General features: G+C 39.6%; 1 protein-coding gene across 2 annotated transcripts in view; it reads left to right on the top strand.

Moving 5' to 3' along the window:
• The first annotated feature begins 14,815 nt into the window (after positions 1 to 14,815).
• Positions 14,816 to 19,749, top strand: part of PSL4 (calmodulin-binding protein) — a 49,435-nt gene continuing 44,501 nt past the window's right edge. The window contains exons 1-5 of one of the 2 annotated variants that reach the window (XM_087688460.1): positions 14,816 to 15,111; positions 15,332 to 15,445; positions 15,630 to 15,725; positions 15,834 to 16,073; positions 16,566 to 16,744. In XM_087688460.1, coding sequence (XP_087544586.1) covers positions 14,988 to 15,111; positions 15,332 to 15,445; positions 15,630 to 15,725; positions 15,834 to 16,073; positions 16,566 to 16,744 — 753 coding nt within the window. In that variant the 5' untranslated portion in view covers positions 14,816 to 14,987. The remainder of the gene's footprint in view (positions 15,112 to 15,331; positions 15,446 to 15,629; positions 15,726 to 15,833; positions 16,074 to 16,565; positions 16,745 to 19,749) is intronic. The other variant, XM_087688461.1, reaches the window with a different exon arrangement.

The following is a 19,749-nucleotide window of genomic DNA, read 5'->3' as shown; positions in this document are numbered from 1 at the left end:
ATCAAAGATGAGCACACCGAGCTTGGTTGGAAAGAGATCGTAGGGTGCTACACTAGTTATCTTTATGTATCTCAGATGCTATGGTAATGCAAATCATGAAGTGCAAGTCACCAGAAGATGCATGGAACATATTGATCAGGTATTATGGCACAACTCTACTAGTGCCAAGAAGATATAGCTAAAGCAAAAATTCAACAACATGGAGAGAAAAGGCAAATCTATACAGGATTATGTCACAAAGATTAAGACTATTGCGGATCAGTTGCATCCATTGGCACACAGGTTGAGGATGAAGATATCGTTGCAGTGACATTAAATGGTTTGGGATCTGAATATAAGTCATTTCATACTTCCATCTCTGTGCGAGCTGAAATGCAGGATTTCAATGAGCTGGTTGCATTGCTTATTCATGTGAGAAAGTTAAACTTCTCTTGGCTACATGCTCTAGCAGCTCCAAGAGCCAGGATGATGTCTTTTATTCATCAAGGTGGACGTGGCAGCCGTGGTAGAGGTTATGGTTTTGGCAAAGGAGGCCAATAAAATGTATCTTATGGCAATAATAACCAATAGGGTTCAAATGTAAGAGGAGGAGGAAATTTCAGAGGCAGGAGAGATCTAGCCCTAGAGGCAGACGCTCGTGGCAGCAGTAGCATCCATCTAACAATCCTAATAAGGATAAAGATTGTCACTACTGTGGAAAGTACGGTCATATTGCCAAGGACTGTTGGAAGAAACAGGGCAAGCAGCATGGACATTATGCATTGTCCAATCAAATAGATGATGCTTCTAGGGATAGACTGTTTGCCATGACATATGTGAAAGATAGGGATGCTGAGAAGTCTACTAAGGATGTTGTTTGGTATATTGATTCGGGGGCATCGAATCATATGACGCCTCATGGCAACTAGTTTATTGACATGGTGCCTGAGAGGAATGGCTATGTATGCACATGGGATGACACGCAGCATAGCATTGAACATAAAGGCAAAGTGCCTTTGGTAATCCATGATGGCAAGAAGAAGAACTTACATGATGTATTGCATGTCCTATCAATTACTAAAAATCTATTGTCTATGGGCTAGATGACTGAGAAAAATTTGTAGGTTAGGTTTAATAAGCATGGTTGCTTCATTGAGGAGTTTGGTAATGGCTGCAACTTGATTGCTCGTGGTCATAGGAATGACATGATATTTACTCTTGATGCCATTTTGCCATAGTTGAGATCAGCCATGTTTGCCTATGGCTCCAGCACAGTTAGAGATTTAGAAATATGGCATAAAAGAGTGGGGCATGTTAATCTTCAATGGCTACAAATGATGCAGAAAAAACAGCTTGTTACAAGTCTACCCAAGTTTGCTTACACGAATATTGGTCATGTCTGTGATGCTTGTTAGTTTGGTAAATAGTCAAGGTTGCCATTTGTCAAGCATGTAAAAAATAGTAAATGACCATTGTAGTTGGTTCACTCTGATGTGTGGGGACCAACCCATAATGTATCTATGGGAGGCTCTAGGTATTATTATGTGACATTCATTGATGATTTTAGTCACTATACTTGGGTTTGTATACTGAAAACAAAGGATGAGGTGTTTGCTTTTTTTTTTAGTAATTTAAGCAACAAGTTGAAAAGGAATTTGATTGCTACATCTCTTGTTTGAGATTTGACAGTGGTGGGGAGTATGTGTCAAATGAGTTAGACAGTTTTTTGGTTGAAAATGGCATATGTAAGTAGCTTACATGCAGCTACACTTTACAACAGAATGGGATAGCTAAACGGAAGAACATGGTTTTAATGGAAGCTTCTCGTGCCATGGTGAATGGGAAGAAGATTCCACTCTATTATTGGGCTGAGGCTATTATGACAGCCATGTATATCTTGAACAGGACTCCCACTGCAAGTATTCATGATATGACAGCATTTGAGAAGCTGTATGGCTACAAGGCTGACATCATGCACGTGAAAATATTTGGTTGTTTTGCTCATGTGCATATCCCTGATGAAAAGAGGAAGAAGCATGATCCGAAAGCACATAAATGTGTATTTATTGTTTATTTGTAGGAGAAGAAGGCATATAAATGCTATGATCCCTCTACTTGAGAGACATTAGTCAGCAGAGATGTTATCTTTGATGAGATGGCCTCTGGTATGCATCACCGGCTACAGTGCCATTGAATATGCCTTCTACACATGTTTCTACAATTGATTTGCAGTAGAGTATTGCATTGACAAGTCCTAGTGATACGACGGTATCTCCATGGACAAGCAGATTGCGAAGCTCTAGCTCACCGTTCATTGACACCACTATGTCAGTGAGGGGGAGATATGATGTGGTGGACAACAAAGGGAAAGAATAAGCTTCTAATTATACATCTGGTGTGATGACACCTGGCAGGATGACTTCAAGCTATGACTTAGCTAACAGTCTAGACAATGAGCTTGATATTCCACTGTGTACACGCCTAGCACTAGGCAGAATAGGTACATTCTGCCTCATGAGAGAGGGGAATTGAGTAGTGCACCACAGCTTAGACGCTCGTAGAGAGTCACGTACCATGTGGATAGGCTAACTTACAGTGGTTATTCTACGAAGCATTATGCTTACATGACAAAAGTGATGGAGGTCAAAGAACCTGCTACATATGCTGAAGTAGTGATGGATAAAAATTGGTGCATAGCTATGGATGAGGAAATATCTGCCTTAACTAAAAGTAGAACATGGGATCTTGTACCACTGCCATAAGGAAAGAAGACCATTGGCTACAAATGGGTCTACAAGATTAAATGCAAGTCGAATGGCAATGTAGAGAGGTACAAAGCCAGCTAGTTGCTAAAGGATATGCTCAATGGTATGGGTTAGACTATGAGGAAACATTCAGCCTTGTTGCCAAGATGGCAACCATATGAACAGTGATCGCATCGGCTGCTGCTAAATGCTAAAAAATGTAGCAGATGGATGTTCAGAATGTGTTTCTCAATGGTGATTTAGCAAAGGATGTTTATATGGATCAACCTGAAGGGTATGTACACCTTGATTTTCAGCATTATGTATGCAAATCGAAAAAAGCATTGTATGGGCTAAAGTAGGCTCCAAGAGCCTAGCATGCAAGGATCAGTAATTACTTGTAGGTTTTGGGATTCACTATTGGTAGGGCTGATCATAGTCTGTTTACGAAAAAGATAGGTAGTGCTGGTTATCTATGTTGATGATTTGATAATCACAAGTGATGATGACTTTGGGATACAGAATGTTATGAGGATGTTGAAATATGAATTTGATATGAAGTGGGTAATTGTAAACACACCTTGGTGTGCAAGAGTTCTAGATGCAAATTTCATAGAAAGGGACACATTGTTATGTCTTAACTAAGTTTTTTAGACTTCTATCTATAATCTATTGTTTTGAGTTGGTATGTCGATCTGTAATGCAAGTATGCTTGCTCCACCTATAAGATCTCCACAAAAACCTTAGTTTAGAGTGACATTGGTTGCTCTACAAGTGAAGTTAGAAGTCACATTAGCAAGCTTTTCATATGAAATCATAATGGTGGGAAGAGAGATCTTTGATATTGACAAAAGTCTAGAAAGTTGTTTCCTAAATATTGAAGCAAGGTAAACAATAACCTTTGATTTTGCCAATAATCTAGAAAAAAACTCATGCATTCTTTTTATTAAAAGCAGTTTTAAGTGTGTTATTATTATCATAGTAACATGGAGGGTAAGAAGTGGAATGTAGTGACTAACATTTCTAAATAAACTCGTTGAGGCAAGGAGGATAGAAAGAAGCTCATTTTGGCCTCATGCATCTTTTGAGCATCCTTGTTAGCTCTTGCATTGTTTTTATATATGCAAATAGTTTCATCTTGTGAAGTAATATGTATAGATCATGAACTTCAATCACATGGATTTATAACCCACATTTGTAGCTAATGTTTGCATATTAAAACAATAAATTTTAAGCTTATTTATGTATTAAATAACTCCAATTATAGGTTTAGAACCACCATACCAAGTGGAGGTTTTATTAATGCTTCATCATCATATTGTACATGTATAGGCTTGTTAAGAGTCTTCAAAGACAATTCTAGGATCAAACTGTGATCTGCACATGGCTCCATGTGAACAAGTATCTACAAACATGCAAAATCAAGCTACTCTAAATAATATTTCCAAAAAAGAAAATAAATAAATAAATAATAGAGGGCAATGTTCTTGTGCGTGATGATGCACCATTGTTGTGACTAAACACCTAGACATGCCATTACTTATACAAAATTTCACTTTATATATGGTGAGATTTATAGCTGCAAATTTGTTGAATAGATTGCAAAATGTCAATTTGTTGAAAAACTTTCATTTTTTGACTTGGAGAGGCATTGTGAATTTTGTGAGGAGTAAGTTTGCCTTAGAAACCATATGTATGATTTATTTATGAGCTTAAGGTCACCATCTTACCTAATAGTCTAACACATGAAAGTAGTGATATAACCATAATATCTTGAAATCAATTCCTAGTTCTCTTCTCCCACATATTCGAGCCATTTTGATGTCCTCCCTCATTATCTTGTTAAGCAACAATTTACATCCTTAAAACCCTAGACATACCTTTAAAGAAAGTGATGTGAGAGATGGACATTACAACCCAAATACTTACACATCAATCCTTTTATCAATAAAAATGTCATTGCAAACTAACTCAAGGGTTTCACATAATGTAATATTTTTGTGCAATTAAAATTTAGTTGGTTAATTAATAAGTTAGTAAGATTACTAACTAAAAACTAACTAACGTTAATAATTAATAATTTTTATTTAATTACAATATATATTTATTTATTTATTTAAAATTGAGAGTTGTAATCCAATATTTTTCTCGGATTGACAAGGGTCGTAGCTACCCTTCACGGAAGTTACGACATGAACAAGAGTTATGAGCCATATTAATCACTAGTGTTAATGTGTATAATATGGATGATCCAAAAATATAAGATTTTTGGGAAAAAACTAGCATATTTTAGATATTATCTTAAAAATATATGGAGATTTCTAGACTTGGATCTCATTTTAAAAAAGAAGAGGCAAGTGATGTTTTAGCTAGTTTTGGAGATTTAAAAAAAAAGAAAGATTGGCGAAATCGCACGTGCCATGATCCTAGTTTACAGGCAGTAAACAACACTTCAAACAAGGAGAGAAAGAAGGAATGACCTGAAAGATTTCTACACGTCTTGGAGTTTTATCCCCCTTTTGGAGCCAATGGAACCATCAGATTTATGATTTGAGTATCAGATCACTAATTTTTCCAAGATCCCCTCCACAAAGAGCTCTTTTTCTCAACCACAGCTTCTCTTCTCTAATTCATTATAAATATGAGGCATGGAAGAGGCACAAGGAAGGACAAGCAGACCCCAAGAGGTTGCACACACACAGAGAGAGAGAGAGAGAGAGAGAGAGAGAGAGAGAGAGAGAGATGACCCCGAGAGGCTACAAGGGAGAGAGTTAGCTCAATTCCCCCTATCTCGATCTTCACCATCTTCTCTTACACTCTTACATCTCAAAATCCATTCATTCCTTATCTCTCGAATCTACTTGCGGACGATGGGCCCCAAGCAAAGAATGTCACGTGTGAATGGCAATCCTACAACCAACAATGAAGCTTCGAGCAAAGGCATCGCTGTCAATCCAACTATGGTACCGGTCGTAAGTAATGTATTTCCAAATCGAAAGATGCTTGCTTTGATTCTCGCATGAGATACGTTAGGCTTTGTACTTTGCTGTGCTAGAATAGATCATTGAAGAGGATAAATGGCATCTCAAATATTCAAAGACAAAGTTTGTGAAGTGCTTGTATCAAGGGAAGTTAATTGCACTTAGTTGCTATGCGACGAATCCATGCATAGCATAAGCAGCATATGGGACTCTAAAGTATTAAGCATCAATGAGTCCTCGATTGATCTTTACCTAGGAAAATATTATTTAAGGTTTGAAATGCACATAGATGGTACATACATGGAAGAGATTATGTGAACTTTACGTCAATGACACGTGACTCCTTATCTTGGGAGAAAGGAAGATAAAGCCAATATAAAATGTTGCATAGTAGGAAAAGGCTAAAAGATAAATGTCACTTAGAGAAGATGCATAAATGCTCTTGCTAGATTGATTAATTTGCATTGAAATGATAGGACTTACATCGTGTACAGTATTTGAACCCTTAGCATATGCCTTAGCCAAAAGAAGGGAATGTTAAGTAAATTTTACTCTTTGGTCCCAAGGGGGAGAGCAAATGTGCAATGGAAATGTTATCACATCTATTATTGCAATGCTTGGAAAAGAATACCATTGTTTTGCTACTTAATCTAACAACATGCTAAATGCTTTTACAATCAACTAATTGTTGAATTGTGGTTTGGATGATTATTCAAAGTGCTTATGTTTGATGGTAAATGCATGGCATGGGTCAATAATGACAAGTTGCCATGGGAATAAATGAATGTTTTCTTGGAAGATGATGTTAGGGCTGATTGCCTTGATTATGCTTGATTTTTAATTGGATTAATTAAGGAATGATAATTTACACGGGTGGATCATCTTGAAGATTGCACCGCGGAGTGCCGCGAGAGGGCACTACTCGATTAATGCATCGAAGGTCGAGTGGTAAAAAGGCCAACCATAGAAGTTGTGTCTCACTCCTACGTCGTTGGGGATTAGTGGAGCTCTAGACACCCCCTTGTCTAGACTGGAACGGAGTTGTAGACTGCCGTGAGCCCAACGTCTAGGGTGTTGGAAGATCCTATTCTAGATACAGGATGGAAATTATGGTGCCATGTGAATTGGACCGGGTACTTCTTTTGGATAGAAGGGATACATAATTTCTCTTGTATGGGCAGGAGACAAAGATTAACGTGAAGATAAGTCAAGGAATTTGCTTGAACTTGTTTGTCAAAGGATTGTTTGCTTTGTATTCATGTATGTGCCATAAATCACACCAATGAACCATGTTCCCTAAAATGCCTAATTAAAGAAGCCGATTTTGATTGTCACACATAAATGTGATAGGACCTAATTGGAAAACTAAAGTTATCAAGGAAAGCAGGTGGGTGGAATCCTCCATGGTACTGTCCTATGGCAGTGTGGTCGCAGAGAACTGGGAGGCTTCTCACAAGGTTTTACCATCGTTCGACCTTAGGCATTGCTAGGTTAGAACCTGATTCATATTGTTTAGGGGATCGGAAGGGGACTATGTCCTACGGGCAGAGAGGTTAAGCGGCGCATCTCTCTCATTTTCCATTCTCTTTGAACCAAGTGCAGTATGGATTTACTTCGGATTGGGAATCTCTGCGTAAAGTAGGATGTCCAAAACCCGATGCTAGAATGCTATCAGGAGACCTTGACCTCTAGGAACCCAGATTTCAGGTTGATCCTAGTGGGTTCGGCCGCGAACATTTCGTTGTGAGGTGGACTCGGGAAACCCTACGCGACAAACCCCCGAATGTTCCATGGGAATGCCGGAAGGCAATGCTTAGATTCGTTTCTCGATGGACCGCTAAAACATGCTTAAACAGCTGATAGGCGAGCATGTTACAGTTCGTATCAGAGCAAAACTTCGGAATGACATGGGATTGATTTATGTATGGTTCGTACACATATCTTAAACAGAATAACCTAAATGGTGTGGCTTGATTGTCGGGCACCTTCTACACCCACAAATGCTGACATGCAAGAGAAGAAATTTCTTCTCAAGCAAAGTAACCTGAGTTTCATGGAGAAGGGATAGATGTCACAGTAGAGGCGAAGATATGGATTGAGTCAATGGATTATTATTTCTCTGCTTTAAGAACCGCTTTATCCAATCAAGCAATGATAGACAAACTGAAGTTAGTTGGGCCCAAGCTTGAATATGGTGGAAGCAATGGTGCAAAGATCAAGGTATTTTTGAAGTCACTGTCACTTAGGCTCAGTTGAAAGATGTTGTACATGGACGATACCTTCCGCTGACCTCCTAGACTTTAAAGATAAATGAATTCTTCAAGCTCAAGTAGCTGGAATTAACCTTGGAAGCCTACTATTCAAAGTTTTTGACCCTATTAAAATACGCACCACCTATGGATATTGCGCAACAAGTATCCAAGTTTTGCCATGGCTTGAATACTCCTCTAAACCACTGTCTTGAAGCAATGCATCCAACGAACTTGCAAGATGTGTTACTTCGAGCAAAGCCAATCGTTTAAGGACTTAATTCGGGCAATTGTGACAAAGAGGATTCCTGGAATAAGGGCAAGAGATACCACACGTGCGGTGAGATAGGGCACATCCGTAGGAGATGTCCCTACCGTCAATGCTTCCATTGCAATGAGCTAAGGCACGTCCAAGCTGACTACCCTGACTTAAGTCTACAAGATATGGAGCTTCCAAGGAAACGAAGCTACACAAGTGTCATCTTCGAATATATAGAGGAATCAGATGAAGACGAATACTTGGAGCCAACTACACCTCTTTAGGATGATTAGAAATCCTAGAAGTTCTATCGACATGCAACACAACTTGTATTGGAATAAACTTTACTCTTGCAACTACAGTTAACCCAAGTAATATGAGTTGCATCAATTTTGAGCCTAGAACTTGCAAATGATTAAAGATACTCTAGCAAGGAATGGCAGTTTTAACTCGCAATGAATTTTCCTTAAGTGTTCTTCTTGACTAATATAGATTGGGTCTTGCCAGAATATCAAAGTTTGGGAGTATTCTCTAATATTACAAGCAAAGCCGATTGACCATGGACCTCAGTCCAGGTCTAAAAAGAGGACAATTTGAAAATAAAGTTTCCGTGATAAAGGACCACTTCAGTTTGTTGAAAGGATCCTATGACAATTTGGCCTAAAGAAGAAAATCCTGCCAAGGACGACCAAAAATCTTGTGACTCCAAGTGATAAAGCTTTGTGTTGTTTCTATTGCAAGGAGCTAGGTCATTTTAAAAGGGAATGTCCAAAGCACCCTAAACACTGATGCTCTGAGCGCCACAACATTAGACATAACCACGTCAATTGTCCCAACAGGACTCAAAGAGAACTTGAACTTACAAATAATAAAATTGTACAAGTTCCAGTGATCCAGAATATACCATATACTTAGGAAAACCCTAGAAGATATTCATGAGATGTAACTACAATAAAATTTTCTCCTCAGATATATCAAATATAATAAGTTGTTGTTTTTAAAGTCCACATGCTTATGAGTGGTCAAAGTGTCGCAACGAATGTGTGATGGGTCTTACCCCACAGGTTCTAGAATGAAACCCCCAGTTTCTCTCGAGATAAGAACATCTCAATTTCTTTAAGGGGAGAAGGATGTAATATTTTCGTGCAATTAAAAGTTAGTTGGTCAGTTTAAAAGTTAGTTGATCAATTAATAAGTTAGTAAGATTACTAACTAAAAACTAACAGGTTCAGGAGAAGCTTGATGATTTGCTGGAGGATCAGACTATAGAGACATGTCTTAAAATAGAGTGGAGACATGTAAAGGAAGCTGTTACTGCACTTGTGAAGAAGCATAGAAGAAGAGAATGATTACATGTCTCTAGCTTACCCACTGTTACGGGCAAGAAAATTGATGTGTTCAATAAGCCACCTACTTCTGTGGCTAAACCTATGGTTGTACCTACTATTGTTCCCTATGTTAGGAAAGATGTCTTAGATGAATTAGTCAAAGGGATGCAGGATCTTCAGTTGAAGGTTGCAAAATTAGATGAAAAAGGACAAGAGGAAAGGGGACGGGCAACAACCCCTAAGATATGAAAAAGATGTATGTGGTGTGATAGTTTGCAGCACGAGAGAAATGATTGTGCTGCCTATATAGGAGGTCTTGGCATGACAACTAGTCTTTTGGAAAGATGGCAAGATCCATGCACAAGAAATGGGATTGCCTCTTGCTTTGAATTTTGAAAAGGGAGGTATGCAAAAGTTGTTGGAAGTCTTGGCAGTTCAAAATGCTTATGCGGTGGTACATGCTTCTACTTCTGGTCTACACTTGGATAGAATGCATGACCAAGTGATGGTTGGTCCAAAGGATAAAACATGGACACATGCTTTACATGAAATTGAAAAGAGAAAGGTCACTGATAGTGAAATGTCTCATGCATGGCAAGACATTCGTGGCATAACTGGTTGAAAATCATCGATAGATTCATATTCAATGTATACATATTTAGCAAAGGTACAAAACATAGATGTACTTGTGGAAGAAAAACGAACGAGAGATGAAGATAATGCAGGGACATCTAAAAGGATGACAAGAAGGAGTGTGGATCAGCTTAAAGCTACAAATCAGCCACCTCCCGAGCATGTTATATAAGAGGTCAGTCGGGAGCAAAAACAGGATAACAAACAAGAGGGTAAAAAGAAGGGCAAGGAGCCAGGATATAAGTTGCAATCTAACATTGAGACAACCACAGAGCTTAAGAAGGTTCTTGAATAACAAATCTTAAACAGTCGGGTGGAATTCACCTTGGGAGAGGTGCTTGGCATCGCCAAGCAAGCAAGAATTTCATAATGAGATCATTAACATAATTAAGAGGAAACGTCAATTTCTTGGTGATACCACTAGTGCATTGCTGCAATTTGAAGAGGAAACTGGTTTGTTGGGTATTCAGGCTGAATATGAGCATGAAGTAAGTATTAGATTATCTATGCATGATGCTACTAATTAGTGGACAACATGTGGAAAAGAGAAAAAAGTGGTTGAAAATGCATTGTCTTGTAACAATATGCATGGTGGAATAAGGTATATACAACAATATGGGAAAGAGACTCTGGGATTTATTCCTCGAAGTCACTACACAAGAAATCATTGGGCTAGGGCTACCACTAAAACGGTAGTGAAAATAGGGGAACGTGAAACTTCTTAAGTTGCTTTACTTGACCATGGGTCTAAGATAAATGTCATTGAGCGTGGATTATATAAAAATTGTGTATGGCCTATAGATACTGATCATGGTTGGCGTATGAGGGCTACAAATAATTCTTCAAGGGAGCTCTATACTGCATGTCCTAATGTAAAAGTGATGATTCGTGATGTACAAGAAGAGCAACACCTCTTCGTGCAAGAGAATTCATCATATGCTGTGATTTTGGGACAACCTTATATTATAGGAGTGCGTATGGAAACAAATGTGCTAGATGATGGTTCTGCTTATGCAAGAGTCAGAAGCAAGGATGGGAGGAAAGCAGTCCAATTTCTTACTGTTTGTATTAATCATCCTAGAAATCGGGATACGCTTCGAGGGTCTCCTTTGGCTCCAAATGCAAGAGAATTCGAAGACTTGGATTTTCATTAAGCACTGCTGTAATGCGGGGCTACAGTAGTGCTGTTCAGAGGGTGTATTTGCCTCTTGATGAAATGAAGCATGTATTTCCTATTAGTTATTCTCAGTTTACAACAAACAATTTATGTTGGTTTAAGCCTATGGAGGCTATGTGTAAGGCTGAACGCATATATATGAAATGAGCTACTAAGGAATTGAGAGCATTGGGGTTGTTAGCTGAAAATGATGGCATTTCAGGCATCTTTTATGGGCTGAATATTAATGACACTATGGCTGAAATTTCAGCAACTATACATGCAGAAAATGAGGCTGAAAACAGAGTGTTGTCAGTATGTTCTTTGGATATATATGATGTTATAGCATTGTTTGCTCAGCAGGAATGATTGCAATGGGTTGAAGCACTTGTGGAGACAAAGTATAAGACAATTGACAAAAAGGTGAAACCAATTACTTTGCCACTTTCATTAGAGAGCGAGGGTTTGTATGAAAAAGTGTCAAGGCAGCCAAGCTTATGGGATCCTAAAGATATAGGCCATCTGTTTACATCTGAAACATTACATGAATTGAAGGTTGGTGCAAAAGGGCTTCTTTTGCTTACTAAGAGAGACTGTTTTATGCGGATGTTGGCTAGGCATGGAAAGGCATTTGCATTTCAGCCAAGTGAAGTAGGTTGCGTGGATCAAAATGTTCTCTCCTATGGCTATATTTACTGTGCCACATGTACCATGGAACTTGAGGCCTATTCCAATGCCTAAAGCTTACTTGCCAATGTTGATGGATTTGCTAAATGAAAAGATTTCATGAAGATCTTGGAGCCTTCTTCAACCCCGTACTCAAATCGTTGGTTTACTGTGTCAAAAAAAAATGGGGCTTTGAGATTTATTCAAGATATGCAATCAGTCAATAAAGTGACGATAAGAAATGTGGGTGCAGGTCCTGTGGTTGATGAATTTGCAGAGGCTATTGCAGGCAGAGTGATCTATTATTTGGGTGATCTTTACTCGGGGTATGATCAGTTTCAGCTTGCAATTGAAAGCAAGGATATCACAACCATGAAGACTCCCTTGGGGTTAGTACGGATGTGTACTCTTCCACATGGTGCAAGAAACTCAGTAGCACACATGACAAATGCTATGAATAGGGTACTCATGGATTTTATACCACAATTGACTATGCCCTTCTTGGATGATATTCCAATAAAAGGGTGTGTAGTGGTGGATGAAAAGAATGAAGAGATGGATGCTCATGGGTGCAGACAGTTTGTTGCAGACCATATTGTGGATTGTGAGAGGATTTTAACACGTCTAGAAGAGGTGCATTTAACTATTTTTGGACAAAAGTTTGTCTTTGGAGTTGAAGAGGTTTTGATTGTTGGGCATATGTGTGGGCCCTATGGGCGAAGATCATCACCAGTAAAAATAGATGGGGTTGATAGAATGCAAGATGTATACATGAATGTATTAGAGGTGCGTAGATTCTTGGGAGCATGCGTGTTCTATTTGATATGGATTTCTTACTTTGCATATGTAGTTGATGCTCTATATCAGCTTCTAAGAAAAGGTCGGAGATTTCATTGGAAAAGAAAGCATCAGAAAGCAATAAAGAAATTGAAGCAACTCTTAAAATCTGCTCCTACATTGAGTAGGGCTGACTATTCACATGGAAAGCCTATCATTATTACTATTAATACAAGCCCAATCGTAATTGGATGGGCGATTGGGCAAGATGATGAGGAAGGGCAAAGATATGCAATACGCTTTGGTGCTAAAGTATTGACTGAACGATAGAGAAGATATCCACAGATTAAAAGAGAATTATGGGAAATTGTGATAACCCTTAAATGTGATAAGGAGTATTTTATGGGTGCTCTTGTAGTCATTGAGACCGATTGTTTGCCAGTATTGGGTATGATTATAAGTTGTGCTACCCCGGATATTGCTATGCTCCGGTGGATTGCATACATTAAATCTTTGAACCCTGAATTTCAGCATATTGCAGAAAGAGATAACCCAGTGGCAAACATGTTATCTCGAGTATGCTATGAGAATGAAGATGGGATGATGGATGAGGAGGAAGAAGATGACTTGCGGCTGAAAATGATGTTGCAAGAGTGAATTTAGCAATGCAAGGTGTTGCTATAGCATTGGCAAAAGTTTAGATGACAAAGATTTTATACTTTGTGGGCTGACAGAACAACTCATAGTGCTATTACATGATATATGCCTGTAGAATTAATGTATGGTAAAAAACCTATCATGCCAATAGAAGAGATGACAATCACATGGAGAGTGCTACCTTGGGAGGAGGAGTTGAATCGAGAGGAGTTATTAGCCTTACGGATTAGACAGTTGGAAAAAAAGTCAGGAGACATAGATGTAGCAATTGCAAAGTTAAGGGCAGCAAGGATACATAACAATAAACGATTTGATAAAATACAATAATTGAGACCAAGAACCATACAAGATGGGGATTGGGTATTGGTTTATGATAGTGGTTTAGACAACCAGCATAGTGCTATGTGTAAAGTTTCCAAAAGATGATTTGGACCCTATGTGGTAAGACATGTATTTGATAATGCTACTTATACATTAAATGAGCTAGATGGGACATTCATAAAACTTTAGGTAGTAGGGAAAAGTATCAAATTATTCAAGAGACGGGAATCTATCGTCTATGAGTTGCCAGAATTGGAAGAAAATAGTGGCCATGATATAGGGGCTAGCCAGGAAGATATGGAAGATGAAGAAGCAAATGATATGGTTGTAGAGGATGAGGAGGGCTTAGAATCCGGTGACAACTAGGATTTTGGCACATACCGGAGGATGTGCAAGTTCAGAGGGGATGGATGTCGTGATGCTATGCAGACACAGTGTGAAAAAGCATGGAATGCATCATCATCCGACTTCTTATTAATCAAGAGAGTCAATGTGATCCGAGTCATTAGTGTTAGTGTGAGCTGTATGGATTATAAAAAAATACTAGATTTTTGGATAATTTTAGCTTATTTTTGATATTATTTATTGTAAAAATCTGAAAAAGTTAGAAAAGCTTCTAGATTAGGATGACATGCAAAAAGCAAGTTGTTTTTTAGCTAGTTATGGGATTTTCATAAAAAAGACAGATTGAAAAAATCGTGCGCGTCGCGATTGCTGTTCACAGGCTGAAAATTGCAGTTTGAATTGGAAAAGGAAGAATAAGTGATCTCATGGCTCGAAACGCAAATCTCATGGCTCTTGAAACGCTCCCACATCATGAGTGAAGTTTAATGAGACACTCCCATATCATGACAACTCATGCCTCTTTTCTCAATATTTCCACCTTCTTTAGGAAGCCTTGAAACCTTGCGGATACCCAAAGCCGGGACACATGAGTAAGAAAGAGGATCGATTGGAGAAAAAATGTGTGGATTTCTTGTGGGAAGGTGCTGGAAAGTTGGGGCTCCCACGTGAAACGGGTCTAAAGTGCATTCACGGTGTTCGCATGGATTCTTGGCTACCTTACTACCCTACACTAACAATAGACGGCAGCCCAACAGCAGATTGACACGATTCTCTCATCAGAATCGTAGATCGCTTTTTAGCCAAGATAGACGCTCGCTCTCCCTCTCTCCGTTTCCGCCTGATTCAGCTAGACTGTTTGGCTGACGGACGGAACAGCGGTTTCGATCGCACTATGATCCGTCCAGTGAACTTGGCCGCCTTCTTACTCCTCATCACACTGCCGCTGACCGCCTTGCGGTGCTTCACCATTGCAGCTGCAGCCTCCGCTCTCAACCTGCGTGGCATTTCTCCAGAAGGTTGAGTTTGCAAAACAAGCCGATCTTTTAAAGTGAAGTATCTGATTTAGGGTTTCCATTTATTATCATGATGGACTAGTACGCAAACCTGATTTTTCTGTGGACATATCTTAGCCTTTCTCTGTTTGTTCTCTCCGTTGAGCAGCATTTTTGGTCTACTTGCATACTGTAATGGAAAATCTTACTTATTAGCAAAATCTTTGCATCAACCCCCCTGCAGATGAGAGCTACTTCAAGTCGGATATAATATGGTGCAAAGACGGATCAAAAAGCTTTATTGCTGAACGCTTGAATGACGACTTTTGTGACTGTGCAGATGGGACGGATGAACCTGGTAAGCTGCTGTCTAAGGATGTGATAACGTAGGAAGTTGTAGAACATCCGGGCATTGATAACATGGTCAGGGCTAGGTTGTTGGCAATTAATGGGAATTGCATCATTCTAAGTACTAATTATTGATTTGCTCACTTGTGTTATCAAGTTACTCATTCCTGAATTCACTTGTTTGAGTTTTTCAGGGACATCAGCGTGTCCAAATGGGAGATTTTATTGTAAGAACAGAGGACACACACCACTTCTGATATTTTCATCCAGAGTCAACGATGGTATTTGTGGTAAGAGTGGTCTGCTATTTATACTGCAGCTTTATCATTGTGGCATACATTGTTTACATGACCGATTTCACCAATTATGATGAATTTTCTGCAATGGGTCCATGTCAGATTGCTGTGATGGGAGTGATGAATATGATGGAAGATCTAGGTGCGTTAACACTTGTTCAGAGGCTGGCAAAGTTTTACGGGAGAAGCTGGAAAAGAAAATTGTGACCTTTAAAGAGGGTTTGGAAATCAGAAAGCGTGATGTTGCACATGCCAAAGATATGATTCAAAAAGAGAAAATGGAACTTTCAACCCTGAAGCAGGATGAAAAGAAGCTGAAAGATCTTGTACAGAAACTTAAAGGTAAGATTCAGATTCTTGAAAGGTTTGTACTGTGACAACATGCATTAATATATGTGTAGCTTAAATAGTCAAGAAGCAAAAAGCCACATCTTGGAAGCCACATTTTAGCACATATTGTGCAGTTTTGGCTGTACCAGCAGCGTGATGATGGCAGCCTTAACGTTGTCAATGACAGACTTAAAGATGGTGATGTTACTGGAGATTGCTTTGGTTGCTGTGCTGCTCTGGTGGCAGTGTTGCTGCAGGAGACGACGTTCAAACCCTAGATCAAGGATGAGATTGCCTCGTTGAAAGTTTGTTTTTAGTAGCTTCGATTGCCAAGGTGTGCAGGCTAAGATTGATTTGCCATTACAGCCTGCTTTAATGGATAATATCGGGGTTGCTTTAAGTGCTTGACTGTGGGTTATAGGGGGATATGTGCACCATTTTACTTTACTACTTGTCCATGTGTGCTGTTAAGTGGCAGTTTACAGTACTCTGCTCTTTGTGCAGCAAAGAAGGAGGTGATTGATAAGGCTGAAATGCAAGAAAAGCTGGATCAGGAGAAAGAGGAGCAGAAGAGGAAGGAAGCAGAGAAACAAGAGCGCAATGAGGAGCCCGCAGAGACGAAGAATAGTCAAGAGACGGAAAACAGTGGAGATCTGGATGATCATACAAATCCTACAGAAGAGGTGAGATGCCGTGGGGAAAGGCATGCCATTTCCTGACATAATGGGGAGTAGTGTAAGTTACTAGGATTTGTGGAAAATGCTCCATTGTATGGCTGATGGGGCATGCTATGTATTGTATTCAAGTTTTGATTCGCTGTTGCCAGCTTGGGGGTTAGCAAAAATAGTATTTCCCTGTCCCAATTGGGGGTAGGAAAGCAACTTCAAATCAACTAAAAGCTCTGGTCATTGTTGAACTCCTTTAGTTCTCGTATCAAACTCTTGCTTCAGTTGGCATCACCCACCATTATGTTTTCTCTATATTGCTTTGGCTTTCTTGTATGCCATACTTTGCAAGGTACATGAAACTCAAGAAGTGGGTTGATTTATTGAATGACTTGCTTCAAACTTTCTTGTGTATCCTTTGATTGAAATATTGGATGGCCCATCGGTAAATCCAACAAGACATAGAAGGCATGCTTTATAAATGTGTGGAATTTTCAGCTTTGTAGCAGTTTCTTGCAGGTATCTCAAAATCTTTGGTTGCTTGTGTCTTGTGAAATGCTACCCTTTTTGTGTAGTGCTTCCCTACCTCGCCAAGGTATGGTTTTTGGTGCTTTGAAAAAAAAAAGGTATGCTTTTTGGCAGAAATTGCTGAGTTAACTGTCTCAGCACACTTTACCCATGACTTCTAGGACCTTCTGAAGAATACATTATAAGGGTATAGGTTTTAAAGCAGCAAAAGACGCTCATGTTATCAAGATGGATGACACCCAGAAATTTGGCTGGGTTATGAATTGCTATATCAAGTTAGACTGAGCTGTTGTAGGCCTCGGGCACGAGAGTTCATGATGTGCTTTAATGGGTAGCTAACAGATCGGTTTGCAGAATAGAGCCTGCTAAAGTGGCCAGCTGGTTGATGAAAGGATGAAAGCTTGTTTTCGTATCTGAGCTAGTGAGAGGCAAGGCTGCATCTACAATTAACTTTATGTTTCTTGAGGGTAGGCTGTCATTACCTTTTTCACCTGTGAACTGCTGTCTTAACTAGTGAAAGATCAAGATCAAAATTACGTTACAGCAACGAATTTATGATAAAAAAATTATGTAATGCCTATTCCTATTTTCTCTGTGAATCAGATGTTTTTTTGTTGGTTCTATGTCATTGGCATAATTTAAGATGAAGCCCTATTCTTGTGCTTATATTCTTGACTGTTGCCTTGGTTGAGTGTTATATCATTGGACATCTAGATGACCCTCCAAACTGTTGGTCAGAACCTTGGTGTAAAGAAATGCTAGGGCAAACATAGAGAAATGTAAGTGTACGACACACATAAACACAATCTGATGAAATGCTCAATGAAGATAACAGTGTATAGAGATGAAGATGATATCTCATATAAGGGGCCTCAAATCTCCATGTCTTAAGGACTGTGGCAGAGATGAGCTGAGAGCAGTGTTGGAGATGGCGAGAACAGCTCTGAGAGTGTGTTGTACTCCAGACAAATCCCTTGATGTCATCGTAGATTTTGGGCAGCAAACACAATGTCTGTAGGCTGAAAACGTGAGGATGCACTTGATGTTGCATGACTAGAGAGGTTAGTTCGTCCCATCCAGCTTTTTGGGAGCAGGGAGGGAGGGTAGGACAGGCACCTGAGTAGGGGCTGCTATGATTAGCCAATCGTGGACTGGTGGTGAGGAGTTGCCGTGGCCATAGTCCGCTTGTTGGTCTGCATCATGGTCTCTGTCATGATCTCAGTGGTCTTTGCAAAAATCCTCACGGGTGCTTGTGGTTGGAATGCCAATCTTCACAAACTTGGTTGTTACTTCAGTGATCCTTGCGGTCAGGATCCAGACAATCCTGCCAATTGCACTGCTTTGTCATTGATGTCCTTCAGAAAACCTGCATATACACAAAAGAGGTTGCTGTTGATCATGACCTGCTGCAATCATGACATCAGCCAGAAAAACAGGTTGCCTGGCTACAAAGCATCCCTCCTGATGATGATGCTAGCATAAATTGCAGGCTGCTGGAGTGCTGGCTGCTCAAAATGTAGCAGAGGGAGAGAGCAAGCCACAAATGCAAGTGAAGAAATAGCTGCTGTTGATAAAGATGCAGCACTAGAGACCTTGCTTGTAGAAAATGCACCTCTGCAATCCTTGGATGATGGTGCGCAGCAGTGTACAGCAAGAAGGAAGCTCCAATTTTGTCTCATCTGACTCTCGACTTGGCATATGATACCATGTTAGAGTGTGCAGTGGAAAAGAACACAGACATGGAGTGAGAATAGAAGATGAAGACCAGGAAAACAGTGTATAAAGAACCGAGGAACAAATTTGACTGAAACACAAAGTACAAGGCTGCAATCTGTCTGCCCCATCATGCAGCTGGTACATGCGAGGGTGCCAATTGGAGGTAGGAGATGAACATGATGATGATGAGGGAGGTTGGACTGAAAACAATTCATAAAATAGCGGAGAGTAGGAGGCAATAAATAGGCCAAAATCTTAACCTGCATTGGACCAATCAAAACCACTGTTAGGTATGAGAAATGCCTATGCAGGTCTATTTGTTGCAAATGAACTATTTGTCCTTGCCCATGTCTGCCCATGTGGCTCAAATGCCTGAATAGCTGATGGCCCACACTTGTTGCCCATCATGGTCATGCAAGGGGATTGAGAGAATGCCATAGGGCAACAAGAAGCTCCACCTAAAATGTCTAGAAGGGATGAATGGATGGATAACGACTATATCAGAGCTCCTAATGTCCTCATTTGACTCGAACTGAGGCTTCAAGTAGGAGATAACCACAAAGAGAAGACATAGATACACATGCTCCATAGACCTTGTTCAAATGACCATTTAGAAAAGTGCTCTTGACATCCATATGATAGATTAATCAACCATGGTGGACAACAAGGCTATTAGGAATTTGAAGGATGACAGATGCATTGTGGTAGCAAAAGTCTCTTTATAGTCAATGCCATGTTTTTGTTGAAAACCTTGCACTGTTAGCCTTGTACTTGTCCAA

The sequence above is a fragment of the Lygodium microphyllum genome, chromosome 11 (assembly GCF_053477565.2).
Source record: "Lygodium microphyllum isolate KBCC chromosome 11, Lygodium_microphyllum_v1.1.10, whole genome shotgun sequence".
Taxonomy (NCBI): Eukaryota; Viridiplantae; Streptophyta; class Polypodiopsida; order Schizaeales; family Lygodiaceae; genus Lygodium; species Lygodium microphyllum.
Note: the sequence above shows the minus strand (reverse complement) of the source record. Positions and strands in the feature narration are given on the sequence as shown.